Here is a 19,906-nt window from a genome sequence, read left to right on the forward strand (position 1 = left end):
AGTCTCCGTCTTCAGTGGTGGCGTCGGGTGACGAAAATTTGTCACCAGAAACATCAGTGGCGAACCAATTAATGAACATTGAGACAGATCAGTCTCCGTCTTCAGTGGTGGCGTCGGGTGATGAAAATTTGTCACCAGAAACATCAGTGGCGAACCAATTAATGAACATTGAGACAGATCAGTCTCCGTCTTCAGTGGTGGCGTCGGGTGACGAAAATTTGTCACCAGAAACATCAGTGGCGAACCAATTAATGAACATTGAGACAGATCAGTCTCCGTCTTCAGTGGTGGCGTCGGGTGACGAAAATTTGTCACCAGAAACATCAGTGGCGAACCAATTAATGAACATTGAGACAGATCAGTCTCCGTCTTCAGTGGTGGCGTCGGGTGACGAAAATTTGTCACCAGAAACATCAGTGGCGAACCAATTAATGAACATTGAGACAGATCAGTCTCCGTCTTCAGTGGTGGCGTCGGGTGACGCAAATTTGTCACCAGAAACATCAGTGGCGAACCAATTAATGAACATTGAGACAGATCAGTCTCCGTCTTCAGTGGTGGCGTCGGGTGACGAAAATTTGTCACCAGAAACATCAGTGGCGAACCAATTATTGAACATTGAGACAGATCAGTCTCCGTCTTCAGTGGTGGCGTCGGGTGACGAAAATTTGTCACCAGAAACATCAGTGGCGAACCAATTAATGAACATAAAGACAGATCAGTCTCCGTCTTCAGTGGTGGCGTCGGGTGACGAAAATTTGTCACCAGAAACATCAGTGGCGAACCAATTAATGAACATTGAGACAGATCAGTCTCCGTCTTCAGTGGTGGCGTCGGGTGACGAAGTTTCATCACCAGAAACATCTACAGTCGCAATTGCAGCTGTAAATGATGAACAACTCTCATCAGATTCATCAATGGTCGACATCTCTTCAACGCAAGTTCAAGTTTCGTCACATAACAGTGAAGCTGCAGGTGTTACCAGTGAAATGAGCAATGAACTGTGTCAGAAATCATCAGATTCAGATGTTGATGACAAAAATCCCAAGTCCCTTACCCCTCAAAGGCAAATAAACAGTACACCTGTTCTGCGCCGCCAACAGAAGACAAGAAGACAACCAGCTTGGATGATGAGTGGAGATTATGTCATCGATTTATGAACTTTAATACAAAATGAACTCTGATACATTTCAATGCCATGGACAGGAACACTTGAAAATGAATTATGTTAGGAGTGTTTCTTACAAATTTGCCATTTATTGAGACACTCAATAAATGGCAGGTTTTTAAATTATTGCCATGGTAATTATTAATGAACACTTGGATAAATATTTAATGATTATTACAAATTTACTATTAATTGCAATTGACAATTAATGGCAGATTTACAAAGAAATATGTTCTTAAAGGGACATTCATGCCTTTTCTTAAAGGAATATACATGCATTTTTTTAAAGAGATTTCATACATTACTACTTTGTGATATTTATGTGTGTTGGTGACGCGAGACGCGTCTTGGTGGGGAGGGGACATTTGTCAAGAAGTTGTTTTCCGGTTTTAAAAGTTTTATGTTAAATAGGGATAGTCCCGATTTTTGGCGGTAAACCTCTTTTGTTCAGGACAAATTCTGATTGGTAGCCAAAATCCTCTGGATTGATCAATCTTTTGTTCAGAGCAAACCCTGATTGGTCACCGAAATCCTGTACCAATCGATTGGGGCTGTTCCGTTTTGTGTCCAAACTCCCTGGCCAGGTTGTTCGTGTTCATATTTTTTTTATTCATGTACGGGAGCAAGTATATTGTGAATGTCCTTTCCTCTAAATATTGAGTCAGTGGAACTTGCCCTTTCACAAATAGGGAGGGAGTAAAGTGGAAGTAAGAGCGGCGAAATCGCCGTGACATCCGGGTCTGAAACAGATCAGATCAGTTCTGTCGGTCGTTAAGTGGGCTAGAGACATGCGTCTGGTTTTGCTTTAAAATGTTTCAATTTGTTTTATAGGTTTTTCATCAAAAATTTAGTGTAGGAATAACTCCACCTTGAGAGTGAATTCCCTACACAAGTTTAGTCAAAAATTTTAGCTCGACCAACGTCGAGAAAGCAAAAAGAAATGTGTTTTAAAATATAAACACGTGTGAAATTTTGAGAAAACAAAATGGCGTCCATCATGTCCAAAGCCTTTCGCCATACAGAAGTGATGGTTTGGTAAGTGTCGTAAACCTTAAAATCTGTTCCACTGACTGACTGCCCCTCCATTTATCCATGTTTGAAAATATTATCAGAGATGTGTGAGGAATTATATTGGCGTTCTATTACGGGACACAAATAGAAAATGGGGAAAAATTGTTGTTGTTTTGCGAGAAACTCAGACACCGTTGCCTCAAATTTTAAAAAGTCCACGGCGTTGTGATATGCTGTGGCTTCTTCATTCGGTGATACCGAAAATTGCTTTGCGCATATTTTGATTATTTGAATTGATTGATGTCATATTTTTGTTAAGCTTAAGAATTGCACTTTTTGTATTTGCCTCAAAATTTAAAAAGTCCACGGCGTTTTGAATGCTGTGGCTTCTTTATTCGGAATTCCGAAAATTGATTTGTGTATTATTTGGATGTTTTGAATTGATTGGTGGTATATTTTTGGTAAGATTAAGATTTGCACTTTTTGTATTTGTACCATCCGCGGAAGCACATACAAATTATTTTGTGGTCATTTCGATGTGAAGTGACATTTTTGTTGGAAAATTAAGTTGCTTAATTCAATTTGAATAATCAACAATGTCATGATCGTCTTCATGAATGTTGGTGTCTGGTTTTCTCGAGAAACAAATTAACCTCGGGTGCTGAAAATTTTAGCACATGAGTTTGTGGCCGTCACAAAATTTTGGAGACAACAAAAATGGTTTTATAAGCTTAAACTTTGTTTAAATTGAAAATTGATTGATGAATAATTGTCATTAATCAACTTTCATGACTTTCATCAAAATTTTTGAAAGGGAAATGATCGATTCAATTGAACGGTCAGGTTGATTGATTTTGTTGGAAAGGTAATTGCCGATCACTTGATCGGATTGATTATTAGAAATTGATTGATCAATAATTTTTATTAATCAACTTTCATCCAAATTTTTGAAAGGGAAATGATCGATTCAATTGAACGGTCAGGTTGATTGATTTTATTGGAAAGGTATTTGCCGATCACTTGATCGGATTGATTATTAGAAATTGATTGATCAATAATTTTTATTAATCAACTTTCATCCAAATTTTTGAAAGGGAAATGATCGATTCAATTGATCGGTCAGGTTGATTGATTTTATTGGAAAGGTATTTGCCGATCACTTGATCGGATTGATTATTAGAAATTGGTTGATCAATAATTTTTATTAATCAACTTTCATAAAAATTTTGAAAGGGAAATGATCGATTCAATTGAGCGGTCAGGTTGATTGATTTTATTGGAAAGGTATTTGCCGATCACTTGATCGGATTGATTATTAGAAATTGATTGATCAATAATTTTTATTAATCAACTTTCATCCAAATTTTTGAAAGGAAATGATCGATTCAATTGATCGGTCGGGTTGATTGATTTTATTGGAAGGTATTTACCGATCACTTGATCGGATTGATTATTAGAAATTGATTGATCAATAATTTTTATTAATCAACTTTCATCCAAAATTTTGAAAGGGTGTTGGTCGATTGCATTTTATCGATCAGCACTGGGGTATTTAGGGTTTCACACTTGATCAGATTGATTATTAGAAATTGATTGATCAATAATTTTATTAATCAACTTTCATCCAAAATTTTGAAAGGGTGTTGGTGATTGCATTTTATCGATCAGCACTGGGGTATTTAGGGTTTCACACTTGATCAGATTGATTATTAGAAATTGATTGATCAATAATTTTTATTAATCAACTTTCATCCAAAATTTTGAAAGGGTGTTGGTCGGTGCATTTTATCGATCAGCACTGGGGTATTTAGGGTTTCACACTTGATCAGATTGATTATTAGAAATTGATTGATCGATAAATTTTAATAAATAACCTTTCATCCAAAATTTTGAAAGGGTGTTGGTCGGTGCATTTTATCGATCAGCACTGGGGTATTTAGGGTTTCACACTTGATCAGATTGATTATTAGAAATTGATTGATCAATAATTTTTATTAATCAACTTTCATCCAAAATTTAGAAAGGGTGTTGGTCGGTGCATTTTATCGATCAGCACTTGGGGTATTTAGGGTTTCACAAATTGGTCAGTTATAATATTGACAAATTACTTGAAAAGTAATAAGCCGATTGATTAATCGGGAATTTATTTTTTTTTTTTTTCATGTTGAATCGTTATTTTATGTGAGAAACAAATCTCAAATATTGTGTCCCTGGTTCCATTATACCAGAGAAATTGAATTTGCTATTTAAATTTATATTTATATTTATATTTTTGCAATTCAAAAATAATTAATAAATTTACTGAACTGTAAAACCTAGATTCAGGGTGAATTTATTTCGTCTCAAGGTCAAGAGTATAAATTAGGCACTTGATTCCCCTTCATATTTTTCAATTTTAAGGCCACGCTACCCACGGCCAGGGAATTGTCGGACTTCGTCGCAAGTCCGACTTTTTATTCCAATTTTCCCAAACCCCTGGTCTGTGACAATATGTCAAACGATCTGGTCCATGGGGGCCAAAGGCGGCAAATTTGAAACTGAGATAACGGTAAAAATATGGAGTAAAAAACAAACAGTAAGGAAATAGAAAAGCTTCATAACTTTAGAACCAAGTATGCTAGACCTTTGGTGTTTTCAGTAAATGATAGACTATTGTATGTATTATGTAATAATTGCAGTAGCTCAATTTTCAAAAATGCCTCCTTTGGCCCCCATGGACCAGGTCGTGTCACAAATGATACTTTTGATGAAATATTTTGTTCACTTAATGTGTGTCAGAGTAGTCATGGTCATAAAAAAAAAAAAAAATGGTTAATATATTGTAGTTCATGAGACATGTATTTTATGAAGATGTTTCATTTTTGCATTCTTTACATCATGACTCAAGAACCGTAAGACCTACAAAAGTGTGACTCTGATATTTTAATTCTTTGTCAAGCCTGCTTCAAAATAACTATTTTTGTCAGAGTATTCACAAGATACAACAATTCGACTAAGTCACAACAGCTGACTTCTCTAACTGCCCTTAAACTATAGGGGTTACTTAGTTAGCACAATATGAAGCAATTCTGTGTTGGGGTCATATATACCCTTTGCAAACTCATCACACAGTATAAACACAACCAAAATAAAAAGTCTCCACTAGTTCCATCTCCATTTAATCAGAGTCTGATAAGTTTATGGTAAAATAATTTATATAATAATATTCTATTCACTTTCCTTCGAAGGTTGATACCAAATTTGATATCAAAAGTTTAATCATCGTTGTTTGGAAATTCGTGCAATTTTAAAAATGACATAGGGAATTGTATCACGTAGCTGAGCTAGCTTGAGTGCCAAGAATTACGTCGCCTGAATAGGCCGGCAGGTTAAAGGTTTACCCATGCATGTCAAAATGCAAATCAAATACCCCGCTCTTTCAATTGTGAGCAGGCAAGTGTACAATGATCCCTGTACGGGTTGCTTCAGGCCACATAATAATCTGATACCATGCATTGGCTTTTGCGTGATCAATTGGTAATTTATCATTTTTAAAATTGCACGAATTTTCAAACAACGGCTGCTATGCTCACGATGATTAAACTTTTGATATCAAATTTGGTATCAACCTTCGAAGGAAATTGTATAGAAAATTATTATATAAATTATTTTACCATAAACTCATCAGACTCTGATTAAATGGGGATGGAACTAGTGGAGACTTTTTAATTTGGCTGTGTTTAGTATGCAAAATTGAATACCATACAAATAATACATAGCTCAAAGCATTCTATTTTGTAGAAGGATAAAATAAAAACATAATTCACTGCTCAGTGCCAGGAGTGTGTAAGTGCAATAGCTGCCCTGTGTAACTGCCATGTGTAGATGAGTAAATTGCCAAATGTTCACAAGGCAGCTATTGCACTATACTTACCCACTTCTGGCACTGAGCAGTCGATATCAGATTATACACTGCAAATAATGGGAGCCAACATTACATCTTACCTCGCACTCTAACATATGAGCATACTTGATAAAATCGCCGAGTACTGCAGACGGACCTACTATATTAATCTTGGCCTTGAGCCACTCTAGACTGTGCAATAAAACCTTGAGTTGATCTGTCATCAGAGCCTGACCCATATGCATAGGTAGATATTGGTGAACGTACGAGTCGTCTTCAAGCTCGTGGTACTTTCCTCCGCAGATCCGGTAATAACTCTTGACTAACTTGACGTGAAGTTGCTGTTTATAGATGCAAAAAAAAAAATGTGGTAACGTAAGAGGGTTTTTTTTTTCTTTTGAGACAAACCTTCCCCCCCCCCCTTATGTTTTTAAAGTTGGTGTGTATCTTGATGATTGTAAAGAACATTCATAATTTTGTCCAGAAAAAGTTTTCGAGGGGCATAATAGCAAAGTTGTCCTGCTACTGCCCTCTAGGATGATTTCACCATAGTGTTATAAAACTCAGTCAGGACTTCTTGAAGATGTTCATCAGGACTGTTCATGTTAAACTGGTATTTGTAATTTCATAGTAGACAACAACCACGTCATCAATTGGGAGGAGGCCAGAATCGTAGGCAAAGAGAGTGATAGATATAAGAGATGGATTAAGGAGGCAATCACCATCAGAAAGCGGGGAAAACCATGAACCGAGGCGAGGGCAATACAACTTGAGTCACGTCTTTGACGATCTGATAGCTGAGAAATCAACTGGCAACTCGATTGCTAAGCAGCAAAAATCATCTGCTGTACACAGATCGTCACTGCAACAATAGCATCGATAAAGGAAACTGTGAGTTTCCGAAACGTCTGCAAGTAAGTGGAAATTTTTGGACTAGTTGTATGAAATTACAAATACCAGTTCAGTCAGGACTACATCAAGCACGCGACACTCCGGAGGACAGAAAATGTGACTCTCGTGCTTGTCTCCTGCACAACCGGTTAATTATGTGGTCCTGGCGGTTATGAACGACAAGTGTCAGGACCGCATAATTAGCTGGTTGTGTGGGAGACTAGCAAGAGAGTCACATTTTCTGTCCTCGCATCGGCATATGCCGTTTGCACGTTAATTGTACGGAGTGTCTTATCTCATAGTATAAGATCTTTGACTAAATCAGCACCCCTGGAGCACCCAAATGGGTTATTCAGTTGAAATCCATGCACACACCCCCAATTGAAGACTATTACTTATAAATCTCACACACAGGGGGTGTAGATTTCAAATGGAATCACCAATTTAGGCGGTCCCATTTAATTCACACTCCCTGTGTGGAAGATGAAGGTCATGTCTTCCATAGGGGGTGTATGGATTTCAACTGGAATAGCACAATGATCTCAGACTTTATACGCTGACGAAGTGACATCATAATCGGATTAACTACCATAGCAATGGATGAATACAATTTTTGAATAGATCGCTCAGCACTACAAGCAGATTGCACTAATCACCTGTCTTCAATCATATAATAGATTGAATACAATACCGCTCTTTTCAAAGAGACTAATCTTACAGGTGCAAGTGATTAGAATTTCTTTGTCATCTATGGTTCAATACATCGGTACCGCATGAATGTTGTAGTGCGGGGCAAAATATTCAAAATTGTATTCATCAATTGCTATGGTAGTTAATCCGACTAACTACGTCACTTCGCCAGCGTATACAGGTTTCTACAAGATGTGGTCCAGGTTTTTTCCTTACACTACATTTTGCACCTCCTATCCCCTCTCATTTATGAAAATCTAGTAACAGCACTTCTTTAACGGAACAAATCCATGTGAAGCGCACAAACAATTGGAAATTGAATGCCAAGTTGGTTCAAAAATGTGGCTAATCTTAGTTGAGTACAAGTTGCACAAACACAGGTCTTTCCAAGTGTTAAGCAATATTATTCTTCTTGACAGCTAAGAGTTCAATGTCCCTGACAATATATGACCCAGATATTACATCAGATGACCATGTTCAATCCAGCTTTCCAGGAAGTGACCTTTACCCTAGAACATTGGTTAACAAATGTTGACAGTTGGTAGCAGGTGTCATGCTGTAAGGATTTTTGGATGGTCACAGTATATGGTTATAATGAGTTATTACAACCTTTCTCCAGCTAAACATTGCAACAGGGGCCCATTTCACAAATACTAAGTTACGACTGATCTTATGTTTGATTTAATAGGAGTTAAGGCTAATAAAAAAATTGTTATTCTCAAAGTACACGTGCGTGTTAGTGTTTCTTAGCACGTCCATGTCAGCTGAAACGGCAAAATCATGTTTTATTGCATTTTTTTTAGTTTTTTTTTTTTGCCGTAAAATCATGAAATTCGGAGACAAATTTGGAAGAAAATTTACTTGATTGGTTATAATGAGCTATTACAACCTTTTTCCAGCTAAACATTGGGTAAAACAGGGGCCCATTTCACAAATAAAACTGATCTTATGATTGATTGAATAGGCGTTTAGGCTAATAAAAAAATGGTTATGTCTCAAAGCCCATGTGGGCACGGCAAATTCATTTTTTATTTCCTTCTTTTTTTGTTAGTTTTTGCCATAAAATCATGAAATTCTGAGACAAATTTGGAAGAAAAGTTACTTGATTTAATACTCGCATTGTTTAGTTATAAAACTATTGATATTTGTACTTCAATTGTGTAAATCAACCACAATTTTATCCTGAACACTCGAAAATAAAAATAACATCTTAATTCAAAATTTTGTTTTAAAAAAATCTTTGCGAAAAATGAAAATATGAAAATCTTTAAAAAAACACATCAATCCCCATTTAGTTTTTAAACTGCCATGGGCTTTGAGGCATAAGAATTTTTTTTTTAGCCTTATGCATGGTAGATCAAGCGTAAGATTGATTGTAAGGCTTGCCGATTTGTTTAGGGTCTTTGGGCTATTCCAGTTGAAATCCATACACCCTCTATGGAAGACATGACCTTTATAATCTCCCACACAGGGAGTGTAAATTTCAAATGGATTTACCTGAATGGGGGTTCCATTTGAAATCTACACCCCCTGTGTGGAAGATTAAGGTCATGTCTTCCATATGGAGGTGTATGAATTTCAACTGGAATAGCCCATTCCATCCACCATTCCACCCATTTCACTTACCCGTTGATTTTCAGTATTCTGTTTGAGAAAGTCTCGTTGTAGGTCATGTACTGAGAATGTCATACACAGCAGGTCATCATCCCATTCTTGTCTGAGTAGCGATTTCTGCACCAGTTTATACATCTCATCTTCAACAGTCTCAAGATCTTCATCCCACATAATACTTAGTACCTATAAAAGATTAGAGGTGGTTATGGCAATTGAATAAATACAACATGTGACTAATCCTGATGACAGGAAAATACAGCACTAATTGTTTGGGATTAAAACAATGTTACCCTGTTTAGCCAAATGAAACATTGCTAATCTTTTTAGTTAGCACTAATTTCAATAGTTTTGCAATTTGAGGTAAAATAGGCTAAAAACATTTTGCAAATTTTCTGACAATTGAAGTCACAAAATTAAAACTGATTATAATTTATATTCAATTATCTGCTCTCTCCATTACTGCATTTAGATTGTGGGGCAGATACAGGTGATGACAAAGCTCTTGCAGTCAGTTCCGACAAGGGTAATGAGTGGCTGTCCACACGCCCTTCCATAGCCCCTGGGCATCATGAGAGAGCAGTGTTTTAACACCGAATGATTTACCCATGTTATATGCGACAAGAAACAAAATAACACAAACAACACACAACAATATAAAACATTAAAAACAATTTAAAAAAAACAAGAAAATTCACATATGATATAAACCGTTCATGAACTTAGCAAAATTACGGCAAGTACATGGGATTTACAACATCAGTAAGCTTAGGTACTAAGTAAGTTAGAAATATGGTAATAACTGAATTTTTTCAAACTTTAACCTTTGGTCTGAGTAGATCAGATCACGTCACACATTTCTTCAGGTGAATATCTCTGTAAGCAACTAACCTTGGCTGGTACTTTGACATCCTCATCAAAGATGGCAAAGTCCGAGTACAAATCCTTTGAATCTTTGGCCAGCTGTTCCAGACTCATCCCCATAGCCTCATCCACACTCTCGTATTCGTAAGACGACGCCTTCCGCAGACGACTGTACTTCTTCTCCTGCAGCTTCTTCAAGTAAGACTCCCATCTATGAGGGTGATCTTTAAGCAGGCTCCCTATGAGTGATATTACTAATGGCGACCCTTTGGAAGCTTTATAGATCTCGTGTGCTTGGGGTGGTAGGGTAGCAACAGTTCTTTCCGTCCACAATGCTAAGGTTTCCAGAGCTTGGGTTTCGTTAAAACCACTCTCAAGTGATACTTTGTGTACTTCACCTGTTGAGACAAACATGACCAAATCATGCATGAAGTTGACTATTTTAGAATCTATAGAATTTACAGGGATAAAGTGTATGGTTCATAAAAGCATGTGACATACACATCATACTGGTGACACATGTTTATCATAAGGGAAACATCAAAGAACACCGCTAAGCGGATATATTTTCGTATCTAGTCAGTACGCTTTATATCTAGTCAATGAGAGCGTAATTCGCAGGCATGATACGCGTTTACGGCAAGGTACGCGTATAAAGGGAATTCGCGTAAACCGGGCGTGTAAAATGCACAGGATACGTAATACACGAAGCAGTCATCTAATTTTTGCAATGTTTTGCCTAATTTTCAACAATCAAAATGTTTAAAAACGTAATTATTTCAATATTTAGAATGACTTAGTGGTATGATAAATTCGTTTCGGCTTCACCCAGTAAGACAATTCGCGCGTGCTAATTTCCTGTACCATACCTCCGCTTCACCTAATAATAATACTTAAAACAAAACACTTAAAACAAAAGCAATAACTTGAAGACACTAAACCTAATTTACCAAATGAAGTAGTCAATAGATTATCCCAAGTTAAAGCAATATAAATAAAAAAAGAGAGTATTTCAAAAAGTGACAAAATTTACATAGGCTTCTCTCGAAACATGCTAATTATGAGCACAGTGAGTGAGTGTTGCTCTGTCACGCTATAATGAGCCCGTTAGAATAGCCAAATGGAATCACCCTGAAGGAGGAAATAGCCCAAGTTTGTCATTTCTGAAAAGCTCTCTTTTTTTCGATTCAATTCTGTATAACTTGGGGAAATAAAGTTTGATCGGCGAAATAAAGCTGGTTCGGGCCAAATGAGGTATCAAAATATGCAGAACAAAATTACTCATCTATAAATTACTTCACATTTTTTGTATTTGGTACATTTAGTGTCTATAAGAGCTTTTAAGATATTGCTTTGGTTTCAAGTGTTCTGATACTTTTTGTGCACAGTACACTTGCAATATATTTCACAACACACATACACGTTAATGGACCTTTTTCGATTCATAAATCATATATGTATGAAAGGAACTTTTGGGTGAACGTTCAATCTCTAACCCTAATCCTAACCTAAAATGCCCTAAACCCAAACTTTAAACCTGTTCAGACTAATGACACTCCAAACTCATATGGGCTGTTCCTGTACACCTTGTTTGACATGCAGAAATTGATTGTGAATCCAAGAATTTATTCTCACAAAGATTCAGCGAACAAGAATTGTGAGAATCTAAGTATTTTAGGTTTATACACTACTTTGGGAGAGAATCTACAGGATCTGGTAAAATTCTTTTCCCGAATCACAGTATGTACTTTTTTGAGGACACAGTGGCCCAATGGTTACGGCCTTGGACTCATAATCTTAGAGCTTGCTTGACGTGCGCGGGTTCGAGTCCCCGTCCCACCACCGTGTTGCGCCCTTGGGCAAGGCGCTTTGCCTCGCTTGCCTTACCCCACCCAGGTGCAATGGGAAGCTGTTAGGGGTAGTCACAGTCGACGTACTGATGAACCCTGCGCCATATGTAGGCTGCAAACGTGGTTCCGACATTCTAATGACGGCGGAATAAATGTAAAGCGCTTTGAGGCTGTTTACGGCATAAAGCGCTATATAAATATCTACATTTATTTATTTTATTTTTCTGATTATGTTCCCATCAGCCCATGTATTGAGATACACAGAAGATCCCCATTTATCTATACCCCCAGCTTACTTGAGATTTGATCCGTTATACTGCTATCTCGTGTTGTAACTAAGACCCTACACTGAATGTCAAATGTCTTGGCAACTTTGACAGACCATACATCATCCAGAACTAGCAGAGATCTATAAACAAAGACATAAATATTGGCATTATCACAGCATCAGTGATACAGGGTGTATCAAAATGATTGGTACCGGGCTATGTGACATTTTCAAAAATATATCAAAAATATAAAATGGCTAATTAATATAATTTTTGTACTATAAATAGAAAGGGACATATGTTAACTTATTGATCTAATAATCTGAAGATAATAGGTTGATGCATCTGAGAGCTATATATTGTCATCTAAACGAAAATCGACGTAATCATGGTTTTACTTACACAACACAAGATGGATAGGTTCACTGCTTGAACTATTTATTGCATGTATACATGCTCTTCAATATTTCACCTCAGTCTACATAACATACTTGCTTTACACTTCCTGACGTCCCTGACTAACGACTCTGGCAGTGTGAGGTGAAGCCATTAGTGAATGAACTTAACACCTGGGATGGATCCATTCTGTAACTGCCCATATCAAATTTGAAACATTGCAAGTTATAGCATGTTTGCATGGGATACTTCTTGCTATTGGAAACTGTCTTCTAAATCTTCTCTGCACTTCTTTGTTGAGGTAACCAGTAATTCTTTACTATGAATGTTCGCTAAAGTGTGGAATACTGTGGAGCCATTCCAATAACTTTTACCAGGTCAAACCTACACTGTCTACAGTCTATAGCCATTCTGCAACACCATCTACTCGTACTTAGTAATCTTAAATGCATCTTATACTACAATTTAAATTACCGCCCTGGAAGGTGTTGATACACAAACTTCTTTCACCCCACCAAAATTATTCAAGTCAATAATATTACTCTCAACCAATAAATATTGATTAGAACATTTATATATGTATTATGAATGAAGAAATAGGCATTATTTTCAACAAACAAGGTATTTGTAGTAAAATAGAGCTTTGAAAATGGTGCGCTACTGATCCAGCGTTACGATGAAAAGTGTAAAACCACCTACTTTCCTTTAGAATCATGTAACTTCTGAACAGAATGTGCTATCTTTATGATCTAAAATTCTTAGAGAAGATAAAACTACTATAATTGCAAATATTTAAACAATTTACTCCAAACTGGTACAGCAAATAGTAAAAAAAATCAGTAAAAATGAGAAGTTCTCGGTACCAATCATTTTGATACACCCTGTATGAAGTTATTTTACCTTGGACGCTTTATAAATTTATGTTTATTATTATCATTAAATTTAATGGGGACCATAATATGTAGCTAGCCTAGATTGCTGTGTGGCAATTAAAAAAACAAAACTTTAAAGGGTATTTTGTAACCCACAGACTCATCCCTTCCCACCCACTTTTCTAAAAAAAAGTTGAGATTTTTCTACCATCAGAAAGCTCTGGCTATAAAATATTACATGTTTATGTGCCAAAAAATTATTGGCAAAAATATCATCAAATTTGTATATTTACATTCTGTTAATACAGAACAAAATTATAACACAGTGGCCTATGGAGCAGTGTAATACACATAATCATGCGTAAGTCACCAACGCACAATCGGAAACAACTGAAATGCTGCGGGGAATAAGCTTTTTTCATGGACATAAAATATACTGAAAAAATGTCATAAAAAGAGGATGCTAGAATCACAAAATACTTCTTTAAAAAAATAGCAAGATTTTCCCATAGACATCCATGATTTTATCAATACTGTACTAATGTTGGAATATTTGTACAAAAATACAGAATTCTCATAAAGAGCCATTCCACTTGAATGGTCCTCATCATGATCACACTGCTTACCTGGGATGTTGCTCTAAGAATATGGTGCGTAATCTGTCTTTTCCTTCATCTATATTGTAAGGTGGTGGGTTCGGTTCCTGGTCTAGTCTAGCGCATAGGTTCTGTACCTTCATCAGCAGTTTGTTCTTATCGACTTGACCTATACTAAGCCAAAATACACCTCCAGGGAAACAATCTAGGAGCGGTTCAAGGAAAGGAAGGACAGAAAATAATGTCAATGAAATGTGTACGGATATAATTACACACTTTGAATGGAAAAATCATCAGGGAAAATAAAGGAAAATATAGACTTGAAAAACCTTAGTTATGAGCCCCTAACTATAACTAAGGACATGGAAAATGTGTGATGTGCTGAAAATTGCACATTTTGGGTATAATTTTAAGATTTACCCAAAATAACCATTTTTCAAGTAGGCCTACTTATTTTCCAAAAACCTGAATTTTTCACTATAATCAAAGAATCCATAATGATCTGCAATGCAATCCATGTTAAAAAAGTATAGAAAATAGGCCGTCGCAAAAATTTGCAAGAAAATATAAAAGAAAAACAGTAAAAATGTTTTTAATATTGCATATATTTGAACTTTTTGGGGAGAAAAAATCACACATTTTGGTAAAAAAAATTGCAAATTGTGCATTTTTGGTGGTAGATATTCCCTTTTGTCATGGAGGGGAAGGGCAATTTACAATTGTACTTAAAGACTACATTGTTGTACATCCTATACTTGAGAACTTCAATGTAATGCTACACTATTATTATCCAAGGACTATAATTAGAATAAAATATTATTGTGTTATAAAGCAAACATACTATGCAAACACACGCTATCATCTCCCATTGTTGGCGGGGTATACCTATGATATGATAAATTTATTTGCTGACACAATCCAAACATTGCACAACAAAAATAAGGTGATTTTCTCATTTATTTCATTTCATATTCTCCATTAAACAATGAACTAATTAAAATCTAATTTAAATCCAATGCCATCTGTTTGTTTGTTTCCACGAAATGATGCAATTGTTTTCCCTTGACATGATTTCAATGAAGGCTAATTAGCCCAATGTCAGGCTTTACCAATTAATTAATCAATTAATTAATTGCCTTGTGGATCTTAACCTAAGGAGCGATGAAAACTGTAAAGAGAACCTGGATTAAATTGATTATATCATGGTGTCTATTATGTTGATGTTTTCAACAACTGGATGATAACAGTTTTTCTAATAATTGCACTTTTTAATGTGCATTTTTATTTTGATTCTAAATATATATGAATAGGCCTAACTCACTGAAGGGATGAATGAATGAATAATCAATCAATCAATCAATCAATCAATCACTGAATTAATTAATCAAATGGTTAAATGATTGCCATCGATCTGTCTTGAAATGTGGGGTGGGGGGTGGGGGATAATTGGGCTAAATTGTCAAAAAGTGGCTGAAAATAGCAAAAATTGGTAATTTTGCCAAAAGATGTGTGTGTGTGGGGGGGATGAGGATACGTCCCCCATAGCCCTCCAGGATTGACGCCCATGGGTTGAATCAATGAATCAATGAATGCATGAATCAAGCAATCAATGGAATGAATGAATAATTACAAAAACAAAAACATGAATGAATGATCATCAGCTGTTGGAACAAATAAAAAAAAATAGTAAACTTGTTTTGTTAGTATTACAAAATAATTACTAACTTGCTAATATCTTGGAGTTCCTCAAAGCCTCTGCAGCCAGCACAGATTTCCCTATGCCTCCCATACCATGAACCATAACCCAGCCTATTTTGTCTTTGATAACCTTCATCTTGCACTGGATTCCACTGGTATCGTTGGGCCTGTTCACAAACACAGGTACACGTGGGGGCACTCCACCTCTGATCAGGATGACGTCAACTGCAGCAGAATAAAAAGCACATTTGATGTTAACCTACTATTGCACGCTTCTTACAATCACCGATAATTTGTATTTAGTGGAATAAGATACCTGTCTACCGTAAACGTTCGCCGAATGGGGCACCTGGGCCAGTGGCGGCGCCATGGAGGGCAGGGGGGTCAAATGCCCCCAGTCAGAACTCTTCCCCCCTGTTCCCCCCATCCCCGAAAAACCCAAAATTACAAAAATGTCCACTTTTTGTGGTAATTTTGCACAAAATTTGTTGATTTCCCCCCCTGAAATTCACTTTGCCCCCCCTCCCGAAAAAAATTACTGGCGCCGCCACTGACCTGGGCTCCTTCACCTTAGGGTAAATGCCATACGTACAAATAGAGAGCTCCCTCCTCTAAAAATCTCAATAAGAATTAAGGGTATGTATGTGCCTTTATTTGCTGGTGGGATTTTTAAAGAGGGTACTTTTAGTTTGTGTCTAAAATTCCAGTTATGTCTAGGGAGCCCATAGTGCCATTAGGCGAACATTTACGGTATATTATTAGACAATCTTCATCTACAAATATAATTCAAAAAAGCTCTTAAAACTTATTTGTTCCATTAACCTGTTCTCAATTGTACTTTGTATTTTAAGATGCACCTTCAAATGTAGTTTTAAGTGGTAGTATTAATCCTAACCGTGCCCATGGTTTTTTATGGAAGGAAATGAAGAAACAAAAAAGGAGAGAAGACAAAAGAAGTCACTTGGTACCCTGTGATTTGAACCTCAGACCCCTCGCATGCCACGCATGGCACATCCCCGTGGCGTATGGTCATTTGTACTGAGTACCCCCAACTCGGTCAAAAAATCTCAAATACAAAAAAACAAGTTTTTAACCCTTTTATGTCACAATCTTTTAGTATTTTGATATAGTTTTGTCCTAATTACCTTCATCACAAGTCAGTATTTCAGGGGAGGCACTTGGTGACCTCGGCACGCCATCCTCTGTGACCCCATCTTCCAGGATAATAGCCAGATGTTTATGTGTCTCTATAAGAGCTTTATGCAAGCAGTTATAGCCATTCTGTCCTTTCTTCATCACCATATCAAGCAACTTTGTAGCACGTCTTCTTCCTGTTACCTAAAATGATAAATGAGAAGTCAGGCTATTATTATAGACTCAATCCTTTGTTGTCTGCCAACTTCAAAATATCAATCATGAATGGAATATATATGTGATGCGATGTTTACATTTAGAAAATTGGCACTGTGCCCAATAAGGGTGTGAGTGAGTCCGGAATTGAGTCCCGCCCGATAATCCTATTACCCGGCAGGAAAAGTTTTTTCAAAGTTTTTTTTTTTGGTTTTGTAGTGTCTCTGGGCCTAGACCTAAATGCTAGGATCATTCATGGTTGACCTAAAATTTTTTTTTAAAAATTGAAATTTTTTTTTAAAAATTGAATTTTGCACATACTCTATTAATGATATCAAAATGCATTGAATTTGAATGCATTTTGATATCATTAATAGAGTATGACATGAAAACTATGTATCAATTTTCATATTAAAAACACAAAAACAATGTGCAAATTTCGGGTACCTGGTTACCCGCCCAAAAAATGCGCTGGGTACCCGGGCACAAAATTACCCGAAAATCACACCCCTAGTGCCCAATACAAATTACAACGTACATGTATGTTCTGTAAATAGTAGGCCTACATGCAGGGGGAATTCATCCCCATAGCTGTAGATTTATTTTAACATATCACATATTATTATTATAAAATAATTATTTATTTATTTATTTTTTAATAATACTCAACTCCTAAATGTAGTCATTGCACAATTGATTAAATTTGATATGACATTACAAATCAATTGTGCTAATATAATTGGAAATTTAAACTTATAAGTTTATGATCTCAACACAAAATTAAGACGTACCTCAAATTTTCGGTCACAACTTTGACCTTCATCTGGAGACTGGCAACCCAAGTTTGGGATCAGTGACCTTTTGGACACTTGACCCCAAAACCCGGTCGTACACTCTTGGTAACTTGTATCGGCCCCCGTCGCGATTGAGAGATGGTGACTCTGATGTAAATTGACTCCTTCACACCCCTTTCAAAGTAGGCCTATCTAGCGTCCCAGTCAAGGATTTGACCTCATCCAAATCAACTTGGTGGCCGGGGGATTCAATGTGGATGTGCTGGGAGACTTCCGACGAGGTAGTACTCGGACGACGGTGTTCTGAGAATCTGGTTTTCAATGATCTTTCAGTCTCACCAATGTAGGATTCTGAACACTGGCCCTTCCGATACAAGTTTGAGGTACGTCTTAATTTTGTGTTGAGATCATAAGTTTAAATTTCCAATTATGAAGTTTATTACCAATGTGCAGATGAACTTTCATGCTAGTAATTGTGCTAATATTTCAATATGATACTTCAAGGACAATAAATACATAAATTTGCAGAAATATTTGCACCATGTTTGTTAATTTTTCTTCCTGTATTTAACAGCATAATTACTAACAAATTAATCAAATTACCTCAGCTCGTATGAGTTCTGCATCTTCTGGGACAAGAATTTCATCTGCAATAAGCTGATCAATGACTGCTTCCACATTGAGGTCCTGTGCAATAGTGGCACGGTTGACGAGTAGTATGCTGCGTGCTCGTTCCGACAGAGATAGATCCCTGATCTTTGTTTTGCTAATTGGAAACATTCTGCCTAGCTGTTTGCAGATCTCTGAAACAATTGAAAAACAAAAACATTAAAGATATCTATTATTAATTTATTGCTGTTGTTGTTTCAACAACAGCATTAAGGGGGTACTTTATACACCCCTGCCCAATTTTGTGCCTATTTTTTCATTTTTCTCAAAAATTATTATGTATTGGGGACAAGTAAGATACGTTTATGGGGCTAGGACTACAACTACTGCACTGGAAATTTTATTTCAGCACAGACAACAGTTGTGGAGTTACAGTCAAATTTGAGGGAAAACCAATATTTGATCAATAAATCAATAACTATTTGCTTTGAGTTGCTGAATTTTCAGTACAGCAGTTGTAGTCCTTGCCCCTATAATATATCTTACTTGCCACCAATGTCCTATAATTTTTGAGGAAAATGCAAAAATAGGCACAAAATTGGCCAGGGGTGTAGTACCCCCTTAAAAAGAGTAGGCCTACAATGTAGGGCAATTGCACAAAAGGTCATTATAGTTCAAATCGTCCTCCAGAAGGACGATTTGAACTAATGACCTTTTGTGCAACCGCCCTACATACGTGTATAAGCTTGAGGAACAAAAACAGAAAATGTAAGCCAAAAAATTTCTTGCCCCACCCCATTTCACCCTAGGGCTCATAATTATTGCACAGCCCCTAACAAGGAGCCTCTGACTGAAGCGTAATAATGGATCAGGATCATGTGTGTATTGCTTGTGGTTTTACATGTCGCACAGATGTCGCCGATGCCATATGATATATCATGTTTTGCGATTTGCGCCTGCAATGCATGCATGCTTGTCAACATTGCGGAAGTACATAATTAGGCCTATGCTCTCATCAACATGGACATGGTATGGTAAAGTAGCCCTAGAACTCTGGCCATAGTATCCATTTTTACTTCTACTAGGGCCAGAGGCACTTACATTGAAAAATTTGTTGGAGATGCTTGAACGATCCAGTACAAAAAATGACAGCATTTCAATGCTTGATCGAGGTCACTAATTAACATGATAAAACCCACTTGAGAACACACAATCGCCGGTCATTTCTAAAGATACATTTATACTCAATCGCTTTTGGTGAAACCTAAATCGCACGCATGGTCAGTGTACTAAATCGCCGTCGTATTTGCCTGCTGAGCATGCGCATGATTCGCTGTTTTTCAAAAGCGACACA

General features: G+C 36.7%; 1 protein-coding gene across 1 annotated transcript in view; it reads right to left on the reverse strand.

Annotated features, from left to right (window-relative positions):
- LOC140155496 (apoptotic protease-activating factor 1-like) overlaps positions 1 to 18,742 on the reverse strand; it is a 68,726-nt gene extending 49,984 nt beyond the window's left edge. Inside the window, exons 1-8 of the mRNA XM_072178359.1 lie at positions 18,547 to 18,742; positions 16,945 to 17,137; positions 15,827 to 16,024; positions 14,132 to 14,306; positions 12,265 to 12,377; positions 10,146 to 10,516; positions 9,270 to 9,440; positions 6,164 to 6,403 (exon numbers count right to left, since the gene is read on the reverse strand). Coding sequence (XP_072034460.1) covers positions 6,164 to 6,403; positions 9,270 to 9,440; positions 10,146 to 10,516; positions 12,265 to 12,377; positions 14,132 to 14,306; positions 15,827 to 16,024; positions 16,945 to 17,137; positions 18,547 to 18,723 — 1,638 coding nt within the window. The 5' untranslated portion in view covers positions 18,724 to 18,742. The remainder of the gene's footprint in view (positions 1 to 6,163; positions 6,404 to 9,269; positions 9,441 to 10,145; positions 10,517 to 12,264; positions 12,378 to 14,131; positions 14,307 to 15,826; positions 16,025 to 16,944; positions 17,138 to 18,546) is intronic.
- Between the last annotated feature and the right edge of the window lie 1,164 nt (positions 18,743 to 19,906).

Source organism: Amphiura filiformis, chromosome 6, assembly GCF_039555335.1.
Source record: "Amphiura filiformis chromosome 6, Afil_fr2py, whole genome shotgun sequence".
NCBI classification, from domain to species: Eukaryota; Metazoa; Echinodermata; class Ophiuroidea; order Amphilepidida; family Amphiuridae; genus Amphiura; species Amphiura filiformis.